This window comes from Nomascus leucogenys, chromosome 14, assembly GCF_006542625.1.
Source record: "Nomascus leucogenys isolate Asia chromosome 14, Asia_NLE_v1, whole genome shotgun sequence".
Lineage (NCBI taxonomy): Eukaryota > Metazoa > Chordata > Mammalia > Primates > Hylobatidae > Nomascus > Nomascus leucogenys.
The window spans coordinates 92,534,456-92,554,504 of record NC_044394.1 but is presented as its reverse complement, the minus strand read 5'-3'; the positions used below and the strand labels follow the sequence as shown (position 1 = coordinate 92,554,504).

Here is a 20,049-nt window from a genome sequence, read left to right as displayed (position 1 = left end):
TGTATACCCCTAACCAATCAGCCACCCCCACCCTTTCCCCCAGATTACCTCTAAAAAACCCTGGCCCTCAAATTCTCAGGGAGACTGATTTGGGTAATAATAAAACTCCAGCCAGGCGTGGGGGCTCACTTTGGGAGGCTGAGGCGGGCGGATGACGAGGTCAGGAGATCGAGACCATCCTGGCTAACACGATGAAACCCGTCACTACTAAAAATACAAAAAATTAGGTGGGCGTGGTGGTGCGCACCTGTAGTCCCAGCTACTCGGGAGGCTAAGGCAGGAGAATCGCTTGAACCTGGGAGGTGGAGGTTGTGGAGGTTGCAGTGAGCTGAGATCTCATCACTGCACTCCACCCGGGGGGGACAAAGTGAGACTCCGCCTCAAAAAAAAAAAAAAAAAAAAAAAAAACTTCTAGTCTAGTCTCCCTTTCAACCAGTTCTGCGTGAACTAAACCTTCTCCATGGCAACTCCCCTGCCCTAACAAATCAACTGTATCTGGGCAGCCCTTAGAAAGAACCCACTGGGGCCGAGGGCAGTGGCTCACACCTGTAATCTCAACACTTTGGGAGGCTGAGTCGGTCGACCACTTGAGGTCAGGAGTTTGAGACCAGCCTGGCCAACACAGTGAAACCCCCTCTACTAAAAATACAAAATTACCCGAGCGTGGCTGACTCTCTTTTCGGACTCAGCCCGCCTGCACCCAGGTGAAATAAACAGCCATGTTGCTACACAAAGCCTGTTTGGTGGTCTCTTCACACAGATGTGCATGAAACTCCCAGTGTCAGGCCCCTGAGCCCAAGCCAAGCCATCGCATCCCCTGTGACTTGCACGTATACATCCAGATGGCCTGAAGTAACTGAAGATCCACAAAAGAAGTAAAAATAGCCTTAACTGATGACATCCCACCATTGTGATTTGTTCCTGCCCCACCCTAACTGATCAATGTACTTTGTAATCTCCCCCACCCTTAAGAAGGTACTTTGTAATTCTCCCTACCCTTGAGAATGTACTTTGAGAGATCCACCCCCTGCCCCCCAAAACATTGCTCCTAACTCCACCGCCTATCCCAAAACCTATAAGAACTAATGATAATCCACCACCCTTTGCTGACTCTCTTTTCGGACTCAGCCCGCCTGCACCCAGGTGAAATAAACAGCCACGTTGCTCACACACACACACAAAAAAAAATTAGCTGAGCGTGGTGGCGCGCGCCTGTAGTCCCAGCTACTCGGGAGGCTAAGACAGGAGAATCGCTTGAACCCGAGAGGTTGAGGTTGCAGTGAGCCGAGATCGCACCACTGCACTGCACTCCAGCCTGGGCAACAGAGCAAGACTTCGTCTCAAAAAAAAAAAAGGAAGAAGCCACTGGGCTGTTACACTAGGAACAAGAAATCTGGCTTCACTGGTCCTGGATGAGGGTCCCTCACCCTCAAAACAGTTCTGCACGAGAGGCATCGTCATCCGCCCCAGCTTACAGCCGAAGAAACGGGCAATCAAGTATCAGGTCCGAGCCACAGGGCCAGAATTCACAGGCAGGAGCATCTGACGCCGAAGCGCGCACCTCCCCCACGAGGCCCCCCCACCCTGCCTGACTCCTAAAATCAAAGTGCTGTCATTCTAAAATGAGGAAGGCCAAATAATGCAGAAGTTATACTTACTCAAAGGGTCTACAAAGATGATTTTACTGAATTACAAAACCCCATGTTAACTACTTAGCTATGAACTCCTAAGGACTTGTTTGGAAATAACCCATTATACACAGCGGTAAAGGTGGGTCTGAACTCGGAAAATTTAGACTCATCCAATGGCCTCCACAAGGGTACCTACACCCCACCCCGCCTGCAGAGGCACGGACCCGGCCAGCCCGCTCTGTCCACGGCGTCCACGGAACCGGCAGGCTGCTGCCCTCCCCACTCGAGGCGGCCTTTGTTTGCAGCAGCTTTGTTCCCTGCCTTCGTCCTCCCTCATTCCCTATCTCCCTGTCCACACAACATTCACAGGAACCGCGCTCGGTGGAGGCAAGCCTGGGAGTCCACACTGCAGGGCTGACCGGCCGTCCAGAGGGGTCTGGCACGAGTCTCCCCGGCCCAGGCACCTCCTCCAGGGACGGAGACGGGGGACGCAGGGCTTCTACACCCCGCCTCCCGGGGAGGCCGCAGAGGCTTCACCCCGAGCGAGAGCAGGCGCTCCGCGGGGCCGCGGTCTCCCCAAGGGAGGCGCGCGTCTGCCCCGTGCACCTAACGCCGCGCCGGGGTGGCCCTCTCCCGCCTAGGAAGGCCGCACCCCACCACGGCCCGCGGGACCGCGCACCGGCAGCCCTCGCAGAGGCGGGCTGCGGTCCCCGCCCGGGAAAGTGCACTCAGCGCGCCGAGCCCGGGCCGGGGGAGGAAGCGGGCACGCAGCGCCGCCCACGCACCATGGAACCGCTCCAGGGCCACCTCGCGCTCCGCGACCCCGCCGTGCACCTCCCGCAGGCGGCCCAGCAGCGCCCGGGTCTCCGCGCTCTCGCCGAACGCTTCCAGCGCCGCGCCAAAGGCCAACGTCTCGTCCTCCGCCTCCTCCTCGGGGCTGCCCGCGGCCGGCTCGTCGCTCAGGGCCATCTCCGCAGCTGGGGACCGCGCCCCCGCCTCACGTGCTCGCAGCTCCCACTCCGCTAGTGCGCGAACGCCGGGGATGAAGGATGAGGGATGAAAAGGAGGCGCCCGCCCAGGCGGCAACCGACACCGGCCCCGCCCCGCGACCTCCGACCCCGCTCTCCGGCCTCGCTACGGAACGCGCCGGCCGCCAAAATACCGCACGCGTGACGGCGCCGTGCGCGTGAGGACGCCAGCGGGGACCGGTCCCAAAGGCTTTGGAAGAGCGCGCCGCGGACCCCACAAGGCGCGAATGGAGCCGGGACCGCCCGGCGAGGCCTGAGCACGCGGTGGGCGGGGCGGGACAGGAGGTGCGGCCTGAGACGCAGTAGGCCGGGCTGCGGGGTGAGACCGAGGCCGGAGGGCAGCGGGGAGGAGCCTGGGCAGGTGGTGGGCGGGGATGAGGGGCGGGGCTTCGGGATGGGGCCGGGGGCCGCCGGGGCGGGGCCTGAGCACGCGAGGGTAGGGGGCGGGGCTGCGCGAAGCGGGGGCGGGGCCCAGGCACGCGTGGGCGGGAGGGGCGGGGCTTGCGGTGGGGCCGGAGAAAACAGGACGCAGCCTCAACACGCCAGGGGGCGGGGGCGGGGCCGGGGGCGGGGCCGAGGGCGGGGCGGGGGCGGGTAGGACCGGGGCGGGGGGGGACGGTGGAGCGGGGCGGAGCCTGAGCCCGCGTGGACGGGGAGGGACGGGCCCTGAGCACGCGGTTGGGGGCGCGAGGCGATCCCCGGACCCACCCCTCAGCGCCAACCGCCCTGACACCCATTCGCGCCACGCTGGGACCCGCGCGGATCACACGGGCCCCGCGCCGAGTCGTGGCGCGCCCCAGAGCGGGAGCAGGGCCTGGAGGCCGCGGTGGGCGCTGCGCCGACTTTGGCCTTGGCTACCGGGTCCGCGTGCGTTTCCCCTGAATCGCCGCAAAAACGTCAGTGCACAGCTCGCCGTGCGTCTGGCCCTGAAAGCAGCCCCACGCGCGGAGGAAGGAGGCGCAGGACGCCAGCCGAGGCCCGCTGCGGGCTTTATTGGTCTCCAGGATCTGGGAGGGGTCGGGGGAAGGGGGACGGGGGACGGGGTGACAGGGACGGGGGGACGGGGGCGGGGGGACGGGGGCACAGGGATGGGGGGACGGACGGGGAGACGGGGATGGGATGGGGACAGAGGGGACGGAGACGGGGGGACGGGGATGGGATGGGGACGGGGGGACGGGGACGGGGTGACGGAGACGGGGAGACAGACGGGGGGACGGGGAGACGGGGACAGGGGAGATGGGGACGGGGACAGGGGGATGGGGGACAGGGACGGGGGACAAGGACGGGGGAAGGGGATGGGGGTCAGGGACAGGGGGACGGGGGAACAGGGAAAGGGGGACGGGGACACGGGGACGGGGGACAGGGATGGAGGGACGGGGGACAGGGATGGAGTGACGGGAACAGGGGACAGGGACGGGGGACGGTGATGGGACGGGGACAGGAGGACGGGGACGGGGGACGGAGACAGAGGGACGGGGAGATGGGGACGGGGGGACAGGGACGGGGACAGAGGGACAGGGGAAGGGGGGCAGGGGCCCCTACTTGAGCAGCCTCCGCATGGTGCCCAGCGAAGGGCTCCTGTACACCCGCCCGAAGTGGTTCCAGTGGTTCAGGTAGTTAAACAGCTGATAGAGCAGCAGCCGCTGGTCGAAGCCCGGAGCCTTGGGGATCTTCCGGTGGTAGGCGGTGAAGAAGGATCTGGGGAACCCCCCAAACATCAAGGCGATTGCCAGTTCAAACTCGGAATGGCCATAGAAGGAAGCCGGGTCGTAAATAATGGGCCCCACGTCGTCCTCAGCCACGTTTCCCGACCAGAGATCCCCGTGGAGCAACGCGGGGACAATCTCTAGGCCACAAAACAGATCCGGGATCTTCACCTAGGAGAGCAACGGCTGCAGTTACCGCTGGCCTCAGGAAGCCCCGGTCTCATCACCTCGTTCTTGAAAATAAGGCAAAGCCCACTGGCGAGCTGCTTCGGTGTCCAGCCCCAGCACTGCTTGCCAAGCCCAGAAACAGGGGCCACCTGACTTCAGGGGAGTCTAGCTTTGTCTAACTTAGGATTTCCTCCTAATTTAGTTCTAGAAGCTCCACACAGCGGAGAACCTCCGAAGTTATAGTTTTAATCGACCCACAGAATAGGAACCAGTGTTGCGCTACCTTAGCAAACTCTGGCCACTTTTATTTCGCTACACATACATGTCTGCAGGTTTTGTTTGTTTTTGTTGTTTTTTCTTTGAGAGGGAGTCTCGCTCTGTCACCCAGGCTGGAGTGCAATGGCGCCATCTCGGCTCACTGCAACCTCCGCCTCCCGGATTCAAGTGATTCTCCTGCCTCGGCCTACTGAGTAGCTGGGATTACAGGCCCTCGCCACTATACCCGGCTAATTTTTGTATTTTTAGTAGAGATGGGGTTTCACCATATTGGCCAGTCTGGTCTTGAAATCCTGACCTCAGGTAATTCATCCACCTTGGCCTCCCCAAAGTGCTAGGATTACAGGCTTGAGCCACCGTTCCCAGCCTAGTTTCTTCATTAATGAGTTCAAGTCTCTGATGTATACTCACTCTGGGTTGACATGCACATTCTTTTTTAACATTTTGAGAGTTATATTTTGATTTTTTTTTTCTTTTTGAGACAGGATCTCACTCTGTCGTCCAGGCTGGAGTGCAATGGTGCAATCTGCACTCACTGCAGCCTCCGCCTCCCGGGTTCAAGTGATTCTCCTGCCTCAGCCTCCCCAGTAGCTGGGATTACAGGCATGCACCACCACGCCCAGTTAATTTTTGCATTTTTAGTAGAGACAGGGTTTCAACATGTTGGCCAGGCTGGTCTCAAACTCCTGACCTCAAGTGATCCACCCACCTAGGCCTCCCAAATGCTGTGATTACAGGCGTGAGCCACTGCGCCCGGCCGAGAATTATGTTTTGAAATCAGTCACTGGATCATCTGGTTCCCACATCTTCCCATGGGAGACGAACAGGATGGAGTGGACAAGTGTTACTGATAGTAAGAACAGTAATCATGGTAAACACCATCATTTGCAAGCACCTGTGTTTCATGTGCGGAAAGTCTGAGGCTAAATACCTGGTGACCCAGCAGTGGAGAGAGGCACGAGGAGCCAAGTGTGTCTTCACTCCTCACCCCTTTCGGACTCCCTGTCGGGGGAACCCCCTGCCCCTGCCCCCCTTCCTCCCTGATGTGTGCTCCAGGGCTCAGTGTTCCCTGCTCCAGCTCCGTTTTACAGAGAACCCCGCACAAATGCGGTGGGATCATGAGAGGACCACCTCTTTCCCAGAGAAGTCACTGCCGTGCCCACCTGTAGCCGGGACCAGAGTTCTCGTGCCTCTCGGTCAGCATAGTCCTTCTCAATGAGGTCCAGCTGCGCCTGGAGCCGGTGCCGGACGAAAAAGGTCGGCCAGTCATCCTGCCACTCATTCACCTGGGCAACAAGGGAAAAGAGGCCAGTGCTGCAATTTGGAGCCAAGTGCTGCCTAAACCCTAAAAGGACCATTAAAAACACAGCAAAGATACCTAGTAAGCCAACAAAGGAGGTAAGACAGAAACATAAAATACTCAACCCAGAAGAAGGCAGGTAAAGAGGGAACAAAGGGCAGATGAAACAAAAAGCGCAAGATGACAGTCTCAAAACTAACCATATGACTAAGCACATTAAATACAAATGTCAAAAATAAATACTCTCGGTAAATGACAGATTGGCAGGTTGGAAAAATAAAGCAAATCCAACAATAAGTTATGTGCAAAAAGACATTATCTATTAAAAAAAAAAAGCTTGAAAGGATAGAAAAGATATATCCATGCTAACACTAGTCAAAAGAAAGCCGGAGGCCAGGCACAGTGGCTCACGCCTGCAATTCCCAGCACTTTGGGAGGCTGAGGTGGGCAGATCCCTTGAGCCCAGGAGTTAAAGACCAGTCTAGGCAACATGGGGAAACTCCATCTCTACTAAAAATACAAAATTAGCTGGGTGTGGTGGCATGGGCCTGTAATCCCAGCTACTCCGGAGGCTGAGGTAGGAGAATCGCTTGAACCCAGAGGCAAAGATTGCGGTGAGCTGAGATCACGCCACTGCACTCCAGCCTGGGCAACAAGAGCAAAACTCCGTCTCAAAAAAAAAAAAAAAAAAAAAGCTGGCCGGGCGCGGTGGCTCACGCTTGTAATCCCAGCACTTTGGGAGGCCGAGGCGGGCGGATCACGAGGTCAGGAGATCAAGACCACGGTGAAACCCCGTCTCTACTAAAAATACAAAAAATTAGTCGCGAGTGGTGGCAGGCGCCTGTAGTCCCAGCTACTCGGAGAGGCTGAGGCAGGAGAATGGCGTGAACCCGGGAGGCGGAGCTTGCAGTGAGCCAAGATTGCGCCACTGCACTCCAGCCTGGGCGACAGAGCGAGACTCCGTCTCAAAAAAAAAAAAAAAAAAAAAAGAAGCTAGAGTGGCTACATTAATACAAGACAAAGTAGATTTCAAAGCAAAGAAAATCAAGTATAGTCATTTCGCAAAGGGAGTCGACTAATGAACATAATAAATGCCTACATCTAAATGCCTACACCTCTAAAAACAGAGCTTCAAAATACATAAAAGAACTGCAGGAAACATAGATAAATCCCATATCCTGCTATTGACTCAATGGTGCCCACCCCCATTCCTGCGTTGAAGCCCTAACCCCTAATATGCCTGTATTTGGAGGAAGGGCCTCTTGGATGTAATTAGGGTTAAATAAAATGGTAAGGGTGAGTTATTAATCCAGTAGGATTTAGTGGAGGAATAGAGAGATCTCTCTCTCCATGCACACAAATCTCAATAAATTGAGAAGAAGCATGCAAAGTATAATGAAATTCAATTAGAAGTCAATAGGAAGGCCAGGCCTGGTGGCTCACGCCCGTAATCCCAACACTTTGGGAGGCCAAGGTGGGCGGCTCACGAGGTCAAGAGATCAAGACCATCCTGACCAACATGGCGAAACCCCATCTCTACTAAAAATACAAAAACTAGCTGGGTGTGGCGGTGCCTGCCTGTAGTCCCAGCGACTCAGGAGGCTGAGGCAGGAGAATCGCTTGAAACCAGGAGGCAGAGGTTGCAGTGAGCCAAGATTGTGCCATTGCACTCCAGCCTGGCGACAGAGCGAGACTCCGTCTCAGAAGAACAAAACAAAACAAAATCAATAGGAAAAATTCTGGGAAATCCTCAAATATTTTAAAACTAAACACACTTCTAAAATCTGTGTAAGGAAGACATGTAAAGGAAAATTAGAAAGTGTTTTCAACTGAATGAAAAGCAAAAACACAACTTATAATTTGTGAGACGCCACTAAAGCAGTACTCGGGGAAAATGTATAGCACTAAACGTCTGTGTTAGCAAAGAGCTCACAGTAATGACCTCAGCTGCTACCTTAACCAACCAGAAAAAGAAGAGCACATTAAACCTAATGTAAGCAAGAGGCCAGGCGCGGTGGCTCACGCCTGTAATCCCAGCACTTTGGGAGGCCAAGGCAGGCAGATCACAAGATCAGGAGTTCGAGACCATACTGGCCAATATGGTGAAACCCCATCTCTACTAAAAATACAAAAATTAGCCGGGCATGGTGGCAGGTGCCTGTAGTCCCAGCTGCTTGGGAGACTGAGACAGGAGAATCGCTTGAACCCGGGAGGCAGGGGTTGCAGTGAGCTGAGATCGCACCACTGCACTCCAGCCTACTCAACAGAGTGAGACTCCATCTCAACAACAACAAAAAAGGATAATAAGGAAATTTTTTTTTGAGACCAAGTTTTGTTCTTGTCACCCAGGCTGGAGTGCAATGGCATGATCTCGGCTCACTGCAACCTCCCTGCCTCCCAGGTTCAAGCAATTCTCCTGCCTCAGCCTTTCGAGTAGCTGGAATTACAAGTGCCCGCCACCACGCCTGGCTAATTTTTTGGTATTTTTAGTAGAGATGGGGTTTCACCATGTTGGCCAGGCTGGTCTCGAACTCCTGACCTCAAGTGATCTGCCCCCCCCCCCCCTCGGCCTCCCAAAGTGCTGGGATTACGGCACGAGTCACCGTGCCCGGCCTCTGAAGGACACTTCCAAGAAAATACCCGAAAAACTAGGAGACATTATTCACAAATCATATATCTGGTAAAAGACTCATATCCTAAATACACAAAGAACTCTCAAAACTCAATAATAAGAAAAAACCCTATTCACAAACTGGACAAAATAATTGAACAGATGGTTCACCAAAGAAGATATTTTGTCAGCAAACAGGCACATGAATAGATGCTCCACATCTTTAGTCATCATGGAAATGCAAAATAGAACCTCAGTGAGATAATATTTCACGCCCACTAGGATGGCTGTAATTTAAAACAGAAAATCTCAAGTGTTGACAAGGATGTGGAGGAACTGGAACTCTCATATGCTACTGGTGGGAATGTAACATGGTGCAACCACTTTGGAAAGAGTTTGGTAGTTTCTTTTTTTTTTTTTGAGATGGAGTCTTGCTCTGTCACCCAGGCTGGAGTGCAGTGGTGAGATCTCAGCTCACTGCAAGCTCCACTTCCCAAGTTCACTCCATTCTCCTACCTCAGCCTCCCAAGTAGCTGGGACTACAGATGCCCGCCACCATGCCAGGCTAATTTTTTGTATTTTTTAGTAGAGACGGGGTTTCACTGTGTTAGCCAGGATGGTCTCGATCTCCTGACCTTGTGATCCACCCGCCTCGGCCTCCCAAAGTGCTGGGATTACAGGCGTGAGCCACCGCGCCCGGCCAGTAGTTTCTTAAAGAGCTAAATATGGACCCACCATATGACACAGTCATCCCCCTCCTAGGTATTTACCCAAGATAAGTGGAAGCATTTGTCCAGACCAAGATTTGTACACAAAGGTTCACAGCGGCTTTATATGCATGAGCAAAAACTGGAAATGACCCAGAAATCCATCCACATGTGAATGGATAAACAGGCTGTGTTAGATCCATACAGGGGAATGGGTTTTTGACACATGCAACATGGATGTGTATCACGGATGAATATCAAAGGATTTTAGACTTGGATAAATATCAGCATGATTATGCTGAGTGTGAGAAGCAGACAGAAGACAGACATACCACATGATTCTATTAAATTCCACAAGATGCAAACTAATCTACAGTGACAATACCGATGAATGGTTGCCCAGGGGCAGGGAAGGGTACGAGGAACCTTTTGGGGGTAATCAGCATACTTACCTTGACTGTGGTAAAAGGTTCACAGGTACAAACGTCAAAATGTACCAAATTATACATTTTAAATGGGTGCAATTTATGTCAAATTACACCTCAGTAGGGAAAAATACGAAGCTGATTTTATACAAAGGGTTATTTTGTAAAACTCCTTTGGGGAGGACCATCCTGGTCAGTGGCCCCCACCAAGACTGTCCCTGCACATGGGTGCTATGGTGACTCGGCCCCTGGGCTCACCCTCTGGTGCTGTGTGCACCTCAAGAGCAGGATGGAAAGGCCCTCCCCACAGCCTGGCTGTCAGATCCCCAGCTCAGAGGTGCACCATGCAGCCTCCCGTCATTTCCCATTTGCCTGCCCAAGCTCCCAGCGTCTGAGCTCTGTCCTCTTTCCGGAAGACAACCAGGTTTAGTGCTGGGAGCAGGCAACCACCCTGGGCTAGCCCAGTCCCGCCACCTTAACAGAGGGGCTGTGATCCTCCAAGCTACCCGGGGAAGGTGCCACCTGGGTACACAGCTGGTCCCAATGACCAGGCCTCCCCTGACAGAGGGGCTGCGTCATGATCAGGGCCTGTGGTCTGAAGCCAGACTGAGAGCCGAAGCCCAGCTGCCCCGCTGACAAGCTCCACGGACCCAGGTGTGAACTCTGCACGTCACTTTCCTCATCTATAAAACAGATCAGTGACATTATCTGCCTGGTTACCTGCTAGGGCAAGTGGGTGAGTTGAGTCCGATGAAGCACTTAGAAGGGTGCCTGTATGTGGCAGTGTACAGAGCATGGGGCAAGCACCACAGCCGATCCAGCTGGTGGCCCGAGGGGGCGTTAGTGCCCAGGTGTCTGAGGAGCCCACCGCTCAGCACTGCCCTCCAGTGGCTGCAGCACACACTCCCCCAGGACCCACTGAGCCCTCCCAAGGAGTGGGAAGCCTCCGGAACCTGTTGCTGTCTGCGGCACTCAAGCAGGAAGCAGGGCAGGTGTCCTCCCTGGCCCCGTGCCCTTCCTAGCCAGGCTGCACCTGATCTGAGGTGGGTTCCTTGATCCTGGAGTCCGAGAGGCATTGAGGGGCTCCCTGTGCTCCAAACAGACCAGCCCCCTTCTTGTCTGCTTCACACATAGGGGCTCTGGGTAAGATTTCACTTCATTTCTTTGAAACACCACTCTGCTGGGCCAGCCAAGTCCTGCAGACCCTGCCACTTGCAGCCCTTGACCTCAGCATCCACAGCAGGACCACAAGCTGCACCCAGCCGTGCTCACCTGGACCATGAAGAGGGTGCTGCTCACTGGCTGCGGACAGGTGTGTGACCCCGGGGAGGCAGCTGTGGCTGAGATCTCGGGGGTCTCGGTAAATCTGGTAAGCTCCAGGTGCAGTTCTAGCGAGCCCAGATGTGAGGACTGCCTGTTGGCTGGGAACCCTAAATCTGCTTGGCCTTCATGAGGATCTTGCCCCAAGTGACCTCCAGCTGGGAGAATCGCCCTCTGCCCACACCAGGGAGAGCTTGGTCATTGTCTGCAGGGACCCCACTAGTCAGGATGGGCTTCGACAAGGAGACAGATTTGAAAGTATTCTCTCTTCAAGAAGCAGTGACTTTGAACTAGCTCTTATATAATGGGTGCTGTGTTCCTAACAAAACCAAAATATGGTCCAATATTGGCTTCTTCAAGGGAAGCACAGGGCAGCTGGGCTGTCCAAAGCCTTCTTTGGAACTTCACAGATTTCAAAGATGATGGTTCAAGAGGCCCCAGTATTATTCAGCCATAAAAAGGAATACATAAAGAAACATGTGGCCTAGCCATAGAGTGGAATATTATTCAGCCATAAAAGAATAACATTCTAACACCCGCTACAACATGGAAGAGCCATGAAACATGATGCTGAGTGAAAGATACAAAAGGTCACATATTAGGCCGGGCGCGGTGGCTCAAGCTTGTAATCTCAGCACTTTGGGAGGCCAAGGCGGGCGGATCACGAGGTCAGGAGATCGAGACCACGATGAAACCCCGTCTCTACTAAAAATACAAAAAAATTAGCCGGGCATGTTGGCGGGCGCCTGTAGTCCCAGCTACTTGGAGAGGCTGAGGCAGGAGAATGGCGTGAACCCGGGAGGCGGAGCTTGCAGTGAGCCGAGATTACGCCACTGCACTCCAGCCTGGGAGACAGAGCAAGACTCCTTCTCAAAAAAAAAAAAAAAAAAAAAACAAAAACAAAAAACAAAAGGTCACATATTATGTGTTTCCACTCATATGAAATATCTAGAAAATTCAAAGAGACAGAAGGTACGTTAGAGGTTGCCAGGGAGCAGGGAAGGGAGAAATGGGGAGTGACTGCTAATGGGTTCTGCTTTAGGATAATGAAAATGTTCTGGCCAGGCATGGTGGCTCACACCTGTAATCCCAGCACTTTGGGAGGCCAAGGTAGGTGGATCACCTGAGGTCGGGAGTTCAAGACCAGCCTGACCAACATGGAGAAACCCCGTCTCTACTAAAAATACAACATTAAGGCCAGACGCGGTGGCTCATGCCTGTAATCCCAGCACTTTGGGAGGCCGAGGAGGGCAGATCACCTGAGGTCAGGAGTTCGAGACCAGCCTGGTCAACATGAAACCCCGTCTCCACTAAAAATACAAAAATTAGCCGGGTGTAGTGGTGCACGCCTGTAATCCCAGCTACTTGGGAGGCTGAGACAGGAGAACTGCTTGAACCCAGGAGGCCGATGCTGCGGTGGGTCGAGATGGCGCCATTGCACTCCAGCCTGGGCAACAAGGGCAAAACACCATCTCAAAAAAAAAAAAAAGAAAAGAAAGAAAATTTTCTGGAGTTGAACAGCAGTGATGGTTGCACACCATTGTGATGCACTAAAAACCAATTAATTCTAATCCTTTAAAATGGTGGATCTTATGTGAATTATATTTCAATTGTATCTAAATAAATAATAATCTGTAAAGGCCTCAGGAGAGAAGCTGAGTAATCAGGACTTAATCCCTGACTTTGCACACTACCCATCACCCACTGTCTCCAGTCCCTCAGACTCATCAGGAGCCTTGTGCAACACAACCTTTGCACCCGAGGCTCCCTCTGCTTGGAATGCTGATCTGCCTGCCCCGGCATGTCCCATGAGCCTGCCCAGCTCAGCTCGGTGACCCTCAGCGTCTGCTCTCCCCATTCCAGGTATCACAGCTTCTACTCTGCTTTCAGAAATCAAGTAGTCAATCTTGCTGATGCCTGGGGGATTGGCATTCTGTCACGTATAAAGAGTGGGTGACCAGCATTAAGGCATCAGGGAACACCCTCACCCAGGCACTCACCTGCGGGATGAAGCCGCAGCATGTCACCTTGTGGAAACCGAACTTGTTCACATACTGAGGCTCAGCACCCTCACCTCCTCGGCCTGTTGACAGAGATCCTTGTCCTGAAGGAGCTGTTTGTCTTTCTCTTAAATGCCAGACCTCAGCACAGCATCAGTACAAGCCTGGGCTACGCATGCTAGAATATAGGTGGTCTGAGGATGTACTACATACAGTAGCAATTAGTCAATATATGGATCTGCCAGGACACTCCTACCTCAAGCACACTAGACAGCAGGGCTGGATATAAAAGGGATCATGGGCCAATTCTACTAGCTTATCAGCTACATCAAAATTCTTATTTAATAATCTCATTTTCATAATGTAGTGTAAAGAGAGATGGTATACAACTCAACCTATTATTGAAATGCCACCAAGAAGTACCATGAGCACCAATCTAGGGTAGACAATGTGGCTGGGTCAAGGGTACCCAAAGCAATATGAACATACCCACTGTGTTCTCCTCCTCCTTCAACTTCTCCCTGAGCTTCTGGTTGTAAAGATGCAAATCTGCCATCTGCTCTCCAAGTTTTGATGCTTGACTGAGGAAAGAAGAAATGCAGCTAATTAAAATAACAAATAACACCACCCAGTTTGTTCCATTTTGAGAAATGTTTTAAGTACATTGAAAACTACTCTCCATTCTTTAAACAGTAAAAAGTGAACACCAGGAGATGACTCTTTCTTTTCCTTTTTCTTTCTTTTCTGGGGCCAGGCCTTGCTCTGTCATCCAGGCTGGAGTGCAGTGGCACAATCATGGCTCACTGCAGCCTTGACTTCTAGGGCTCAAGCAATCCTCCCACCTCAGCCTCACAACTAGCTGGGACCACACACCTGTGCCACCATTCCTGGCTTTTTTTTTTCTTTTTTTTTATAGAGATGGGGTCTCCTCCTGTCTCGGCTTTCCAAAATACTGGGATTACAGGTGTGAACCACCATGCCTAGCATTGGCAAAGACTCTTTCCAGAAAATAAAATCATGTAATCACAAAGAGGAATTAACCAAGTGAGCTTCAACAGAAGTCTTAGGAGGTACCAGGAATTAAGGGAGGAGTGCTGAAAAAGTAATGAGAAGTGAAAATGCAAGGCCAGGCACAGCGGCACAGTGGCTCAGGCCTAAGGTACCAGCACTTTGGGAGGCTGAGGTGGGAGGACTGCATGAGGCCAGAAACTGAAGACCAGTCTGGGCAACACAGTGAGATCCCATCTCTACAAGAAATTTAAAAATTTAAAAAAAAAAAATTCAGCTACAAAATTTTGTGAAAACCAATGTAAATCACATATAGGAAAAAGACTGGGGACCAGGCAAGGTGGCTCATGCCTATAATCCCAGCACTTTGGGAAGCCAAGGCGGGCAGATCATGAGGTCAGGAGTTCGAGACCAGCCTGGCCAATATGGTGAAACCCCATCTCTACTAAAAATACAAAAATTAGCCGGATGTGGTGGCGGACACCTGTAGTCCCAGCTACTCAGGAGGCTGAGGTGGGAGAATCATTTGAACCCCGGGCGCAGAGGCTGCAGTGAGCCGAGACCGCACCACTGCACTGCACTCTAGCCTAGGCAACAGAGTGAGACTGTGTTTCAAAACATAATAACAATTATATATATATATATATATAAAATGCAGCCTCATTACAGCCAAACTTATCTAGGAAAACCAGCCATATACCAGAAAGCAGTAACTTTTTATCTCCATTAAGAATGGCAGGGTGGAACTCTCGGCCCTGCCTCTGATAACCGGGCAGTTGTGTGGACGGCTCAGCCACAGGCTTCTCCCTGTTTCTGTCTCCCTCCCCCTCTCTATCCCTTTCTCTGTCTCTCTCTGTCTGTCTCTGAGTCTCTCTCTTCTTGTACACATGTGTGCATACGGGTCTCACACATACTCACCTGCTCAAGCTCCTCATCTTCAAATGCTCCATCACAAAGGCGGCCCCACCTCCCGGCAGGTCGATGACCTTCATGGGCCTCGGCACCCGCACCAGGCCCGTGCTCCGGAGGGCCTCCAGGCTGGCCACCTCCCCCTCAAACATCTGCCGGGCCTGCATCCAGACCACAGCCTTGTCAGCCTTGTTGACTCAGCCAGGGCCTCTGCCCACTGGGCCTTTGACAGAAGCTACCACGTGGGAGTTACAAGGACCTTCAGTCACTGATAGCTGGCTCTGGCTGGGAGCTGGCATCCACCGCAGAGGGCAGGGTGCAGAGAGGCCCCCCCATCGGAGACGAGAGGCTGCAAGGCTGAGGCTGAGCCTGGGGCGTGAGGGGTGTGGGGTCTGCAGGCTGCGACAGGAGGATGCACAGGCCACGTGTGGGCGCCAGGGAGCACTGAGGGCGTGGGGAGGTGTGAATGAACCAAGGTCCAGAGCTGGACCCCCGGCTTACCCACCTTCCTTGCTGCCTCTTAGGGTGTGGCAGCCACAGCAGAGGCATTGGTGGAACTGACTTGGGCACACTCTTCGGGCAGGGAAGAAAAGGGCCGGGCCCATCAGGAGGGGCCTCAGGTCCAGGGCAGGGGCTGGGAAGGTAAAAGGTGCCGCAAAACCCGGCCAGCCCCCAACGCCTCCCATGGGACCTGGGCTTTCCTGTTTCTGAAATATTCCCACAAACATTCCAATTTTAGGTTAGGTGAACTCTCACCTCACGTACACTACACGTTGGTTGAAAACATGCATTGATGAATGTGGTCTGTGAATACCTCGGCCTATAGAATTGCATATTTGTTTGTTTTGAGACAGGGTCTCGCTCTGTCACCCAGGCTGGACAACAGTGGCATGATCTCGGCTCACGGCAGCCTCCGCCTCCTGGGTTCAAACAATTCTCCTGCTTCAGCCTCCTGAGTAGCTGGGATTACAGGTCTGGGCCACCCCACCCCGCTCTTTTTTTGTATTTTTACTAGAGATGGAGTTTCACCGCTGCGTGAAGTGGCTCACACCTGTAATCCCAGCACTTTGGGAGGCCGAGGTGGGCGGATCACGAGGTCAGGAGATCGAGACCATCCTGGCTCACATGGTGAAACCCTGTCTCTACTAAAAATACAAAAAATTAGCCAGGCAAGGTGGTAGGCGCCTGTAGTCCCAGCTACTCGGGAGGCTGAGGCAGGAGAATGGCGTGAACCCGGGAGGCAGAGCTTGCAGTGAGCCGAGATTGCACCACTGCACTCCAGTCTGGGCGACAAGGCAAGACTCTGTCTCAAAAAAAAAAAAAAAAAAGAGAGGTTCACCATAATGGCCAGGCTGGTCTCGAACTCCTGGCCTCAAGTGATCCACCTGCCTCAGTCTCCCAAAGTGTAGGATCGCATGTTTAAAAAAAAACAAACCTCATGAATGAGACCAAAGCATCTGCTGGTGCACAGAAACAGAACGCCCTTTCCTTCAAAGTACTCCAGCGAAAGCCCAGGCACGGCCTCCCCAGCCTGGCAGCCCTGGCCAGCCGGCACCCAGGGTGGGTGTGAGCGTCCACAGGTGGGAGGGCGGCCGGCATACCCCAGCCCTGCTCCAGGGTGAGCCCCCCATGCATCAGGCCAGGAACTCCTAGCTTTGGGGCTGCTAAGCTCCAGTGGCCCCAGCATCACCTGCTCTGGTGCATGGACCGAGCAGCTACTGTGTGCAGGCCCCTGGCAGGGGTGGGAGGGAAGAGCTTTCAGGACCAGCTGAGGAAGTTTCCCAGGGCCCGTGAAAAGCCTGAACCAAAAACTGCTTCCCTGTGAGTGGGACTCCCCACTTTGAGGGATTTGGGTTCTGAGCCGGCAGAGCAGGTGACGCCGGAGGATCCGATTGCACGCCCAGGGTGCATGGCTCTGACATTCCTCCTGCCAGCACTCCCCACCAGCACCCCTGCTGCCCCTCAGAGAGCACCCCCACCAGAGTGTACAGGGCCTTCTGAGCCCACTCGGGCCGGGAGGGCACCCAGGCTTGCCTTTCCCTACCTGCCGGCTCTCAAGGCTGAAGCTAACCTTCTCCACTTCCTCCATTAACATTTTCCATACTTTTTTTTTTTTGAGACGGAGTTTCGCTCTTGTTGCCCAGGCTGGAGTGCAATGGTGCGATCTTGGCTCACTGCAACCTCCATCTCCCGGGTTCAAGCAGTTCTCCTGCCTCAGCCTCCCGAGTAGCTGGGATTACAGGCATGCACCACCACCTCGGCTAGTTTTGTATTTTTAGTAGAGACGGGGTTTCTCCATGTTAGTCAGGCTGGTCTTGAACTCCCGACCTCAGGTGATCCACCTGCCTCGGCCTCCCAAAGTACTGAGATTACAGGCGTGAGCCACCGTGCCCGGCCTTTTTTTTTTTTTTTTTTTTTTTTTTTTCGAGATGGAGTCTCACTCTGTCACCCAGGCCGGAGTGCAGTGGCACGATCTTGATCTCGGCTCACTGCAACCTCTGCCTCCCGGGTTCAAGCGATTCTCCTGCCTCAGCCTCCCCAGTATCTGGGATTACAGGCCTGTGCCACCACACCCGGCTAATTATTGCATTTTTTAGTAGAGACGGTGGGGGGGGCGGTTCTCCATGTTGGCCAGGATGGTCTCGAACCCATAACCTCAGGGAACCACTCACCTCGGCCTCCCAAAGTGATGGGATTACAGGTGTGAACCACCACGCCTGGCCTTCCATACATTCTTAAACAGAACTATTTTCAGCAGGAGATAGAAATCAGGTCTAAACACAGGCAAGGTCTGTGGGAAGGAGAACGCTGGCCTGGCCCGTGGGGTCCCTGCCAGGGGCCCAGCCATGTCTCTGCTTCTTCCCCACTGCCAGGAGGACAGTGGGCTGAGAGGGGCGGCCCAGAGCTGAGCCAGGGACCCCAAGCCTCACATCCGCCGACACTTGCTGGATAGAAAAGTTAAAACCACCCCCACCACCCCCGAAAGCCTGTGCGCTGCGCATGGAGGGCCAAAGGAAGGTCACGGGTCGTGCAGACACAAACCTTCACAGAACCCTTGAGCCGGGTTCACTCAGCAGGTGCCACCTCCCAAGGGCCAAAGCTGACCCCTCCCCAGGCCCAGCCCCAGGAAATGCGCCTGCCCCCGACCCCTCCGCCTCCCCAGGCCCCGCAGAGCCCCGCAGAGCCCCCGCCTGCGCACGGGCCAGCACCTGCGTCTTGCGGTTGACTTTGACGAACACGGGGCCTGCGTCCGTGTCGTAGGCTCGGCCCTCGCTGATGCTGTAGGCGCCGGGGCTGCCGAAGGCCCGCAGGGTCGCGGTGCGCAGCTCCGCGCGCAGCAACTGCTCCATGGAGTGCGGAGCGCGGGACTTTCTGCTCGCTCGGAAGCCCGGGTCGGCCGAGGCGCTGCGAGCGGGGCGGGACCGCGCGGCGCGTGACCCCGGGCGGTGGGAGGAGCGGCCTCGGGCGGGCTCGCCGCGCGCTCCCCGCGCGTTCCCCGCGTTCGTCCGGCTTCACGCTTCCTGCACCCGGGATTCGGGGGAAGGAGCCGGGGATCCGCGCAGCTCTTCGCGGGCGCGCTGGGGCCTGAGCTCCCTGCAGGGACCCGGTATCCCTGCCCCAAGGCGGACGCAGGTCCGGCCCTCGGCCGGGGCGCAGGTCACAGGCCTGGCCCACACTGCAGACCAGGCCGGGCCCCCGTGATGACGTGGCGCTTGCGCACGGGGGTGCCAGGTGCCAATCGGAGAGAGAGGCTGACGTGGGGGGCTCCGATGGCACGCGCTGACCCGGCCCAGGGTGGGGCTGCTGATTCCAGGACGTCCTGGGAAAGGGACTTGAGACACAGGAATGCCCACGCTCGCCCATGCATGCATACACGTGGGTACACACGCGTGCACACGAGCAGGTGCGCACCTGAGCCCAGTCCATGCTGAAGTCATTTGACGTGAGGTTTTTTTTTTATTGTTTTTTGTGTTTTTAAGAGATGGAGTCTCACTCTGTCTCCCAGGCTGGAGTGCAGTAGCGTGATCTTGGCTCACTGCAACTTCTGCTTCCTGGATTCAAGGGATTATCCTGCCTCAGCCTCCCGAGTAGTTGGGATTACAGGCGCCGCCACCACGCCCAGCTATACTTTTTTTTGGAGATGGAGTCTCGCTGTGTCGCCCAGGCTGGAGTGCAGTGGCGCAATCTCGGCTCACTGCAAGCTCCGCCTCCCGGGTTCACGCCATTCTCCTGCCTCAGCCTCTCCGAGTAGCTGGGACTACAGGCGCCCGCCACCACGCCCGGCTAATATTTTTGTATGTTTTAGTAGAGACAGGGTTTCACCATGTGAGCCAGGATGGTCTCGATCTCCTCACCTCGTGATCCGCCCGCCTCGGCCTCCCAAAGTGCTGGAATTACAGGCGTCAGCCACCGTGCCGGGCCTGCCCAGCTACATTTTGTAGTTTTAGTAAGACACGGGGTTTCCTCATGTTGGCCAGGTGACCTGCGTGCCTCAGCCTCCCAAAGTGCTGGGATTACAGCCGTGAACCGCCGTGCCCAGCCATGCATGAGGTTTTAATCAATAAATCTGGTTTTTGGGGGCCCCAACAATTGTCTTTTCCCACAGAGATGCAGGGGTCCTGCTGCAGGGAGGGAGCCTTTGGGAGCTGCCTATCCCCGCCATCCTGCCCACTTGCTCAGCTGAGCTGGGGTCCTTGGGAGGCTCCTTAACTCCTACATCTGGCACCTCGGCCAGGATCACTGGAACCTGGGCTTAGCAGTCACTGCCAAGCAGGACACGTCCATGCGGCCACCTGGTGTGGCCTGAGCTTCCCTGAACATGGAGGACAGGTTCCAAGAGTGAGTACTGGGAGAGCCAGGGCTCCCAGAGAACTGGCAGAAGCAAAGGCCTTTTCTGACCAGGCCTCAGAAGCCACACGCCATCATTTCCACCTCCTTCCATTGGCCTCCAAAGCCGCAA

The 20,049-nt window shown here is 54.8% G+C and overlaps 2 protein-coding genes across 11 annotated transcripts in view; both read right to left on the bottom strand.

Annotated features, from left to right (window-relative positions):
- Positions 1–2,724, bottom strand: part of TBCD (tubulin folding cofactor D) — a 186,900-nt gene extending 184,176 nt beyond the window's left edge. For 2 of the 4 annotated variants that reach the window (XM_030828266.1, XM_030828268.1), the window contains exon 1: positions 2,417–2,724. In XM_030828266.1, the coding sequence (XP_030684126.1) occupies positions 2,417–2,600 (184 nt within the window). In that variant the 5' untranslated portion in view covers positions 2,601–2,724. The remainder of the gene's footprint in view (positions 1–2,416) is intronic. The other 2 variants (XM_003281647.4, XM_030828267.1) reach the window with 2 other exon arrangements.
- A 1,240-nt stretch (positions 2,725–3,964) lies between these two features.
- FN3K (fructosamine 3 kinase) lies at positions 3,965–18,528 on the bottom strand. Of its 7 annotated transcripts, none has more exons than XM_030828259.1 (7): positions 18,299–18,528; positions 15,099–15,250; positions 13,662–13,753; positions 13,173–13,255; positions 5,973–6,095; positions 4,172–4,536; positions 4,066–4,129 (listed from the first exon to the last, which is right to left on the bottom strand). In XM_030828259.1, the coding sequence occupies exons 1-6, from the start codon at positions 18,437–18,439 to the stop codon at positions 4,198–4,200; spliced, it is 930 nt and encodes a 309-aa protein (XP_030684119.1). In that variant the 5' UTR covers positions 18,440–18,528; the 3' UTR covers positions 4,066–4,129; positions 4,172–4,197. The 7 variants fall into 7 exon arrangements, with proteins under 7 accessions (XP_030684118.1, XP_030684119.1, XP_030684122.1 ...); XM_030828262.1 differs by lacking the exons at positions 4,066–4,129; positions 18,299–18,528 and adding exons at positions 15,595–15,662; positions 15,846–15,993 and having other exon boundaries at positions 4,136–4,536; positions 15,099–15,488; XM_030828258.1 differs by having other exon boundaries at positions 3,965–4,536.
- Between the last annotated feature and the right edge of the window lie 1,521 nt (positions 18,529–20,049).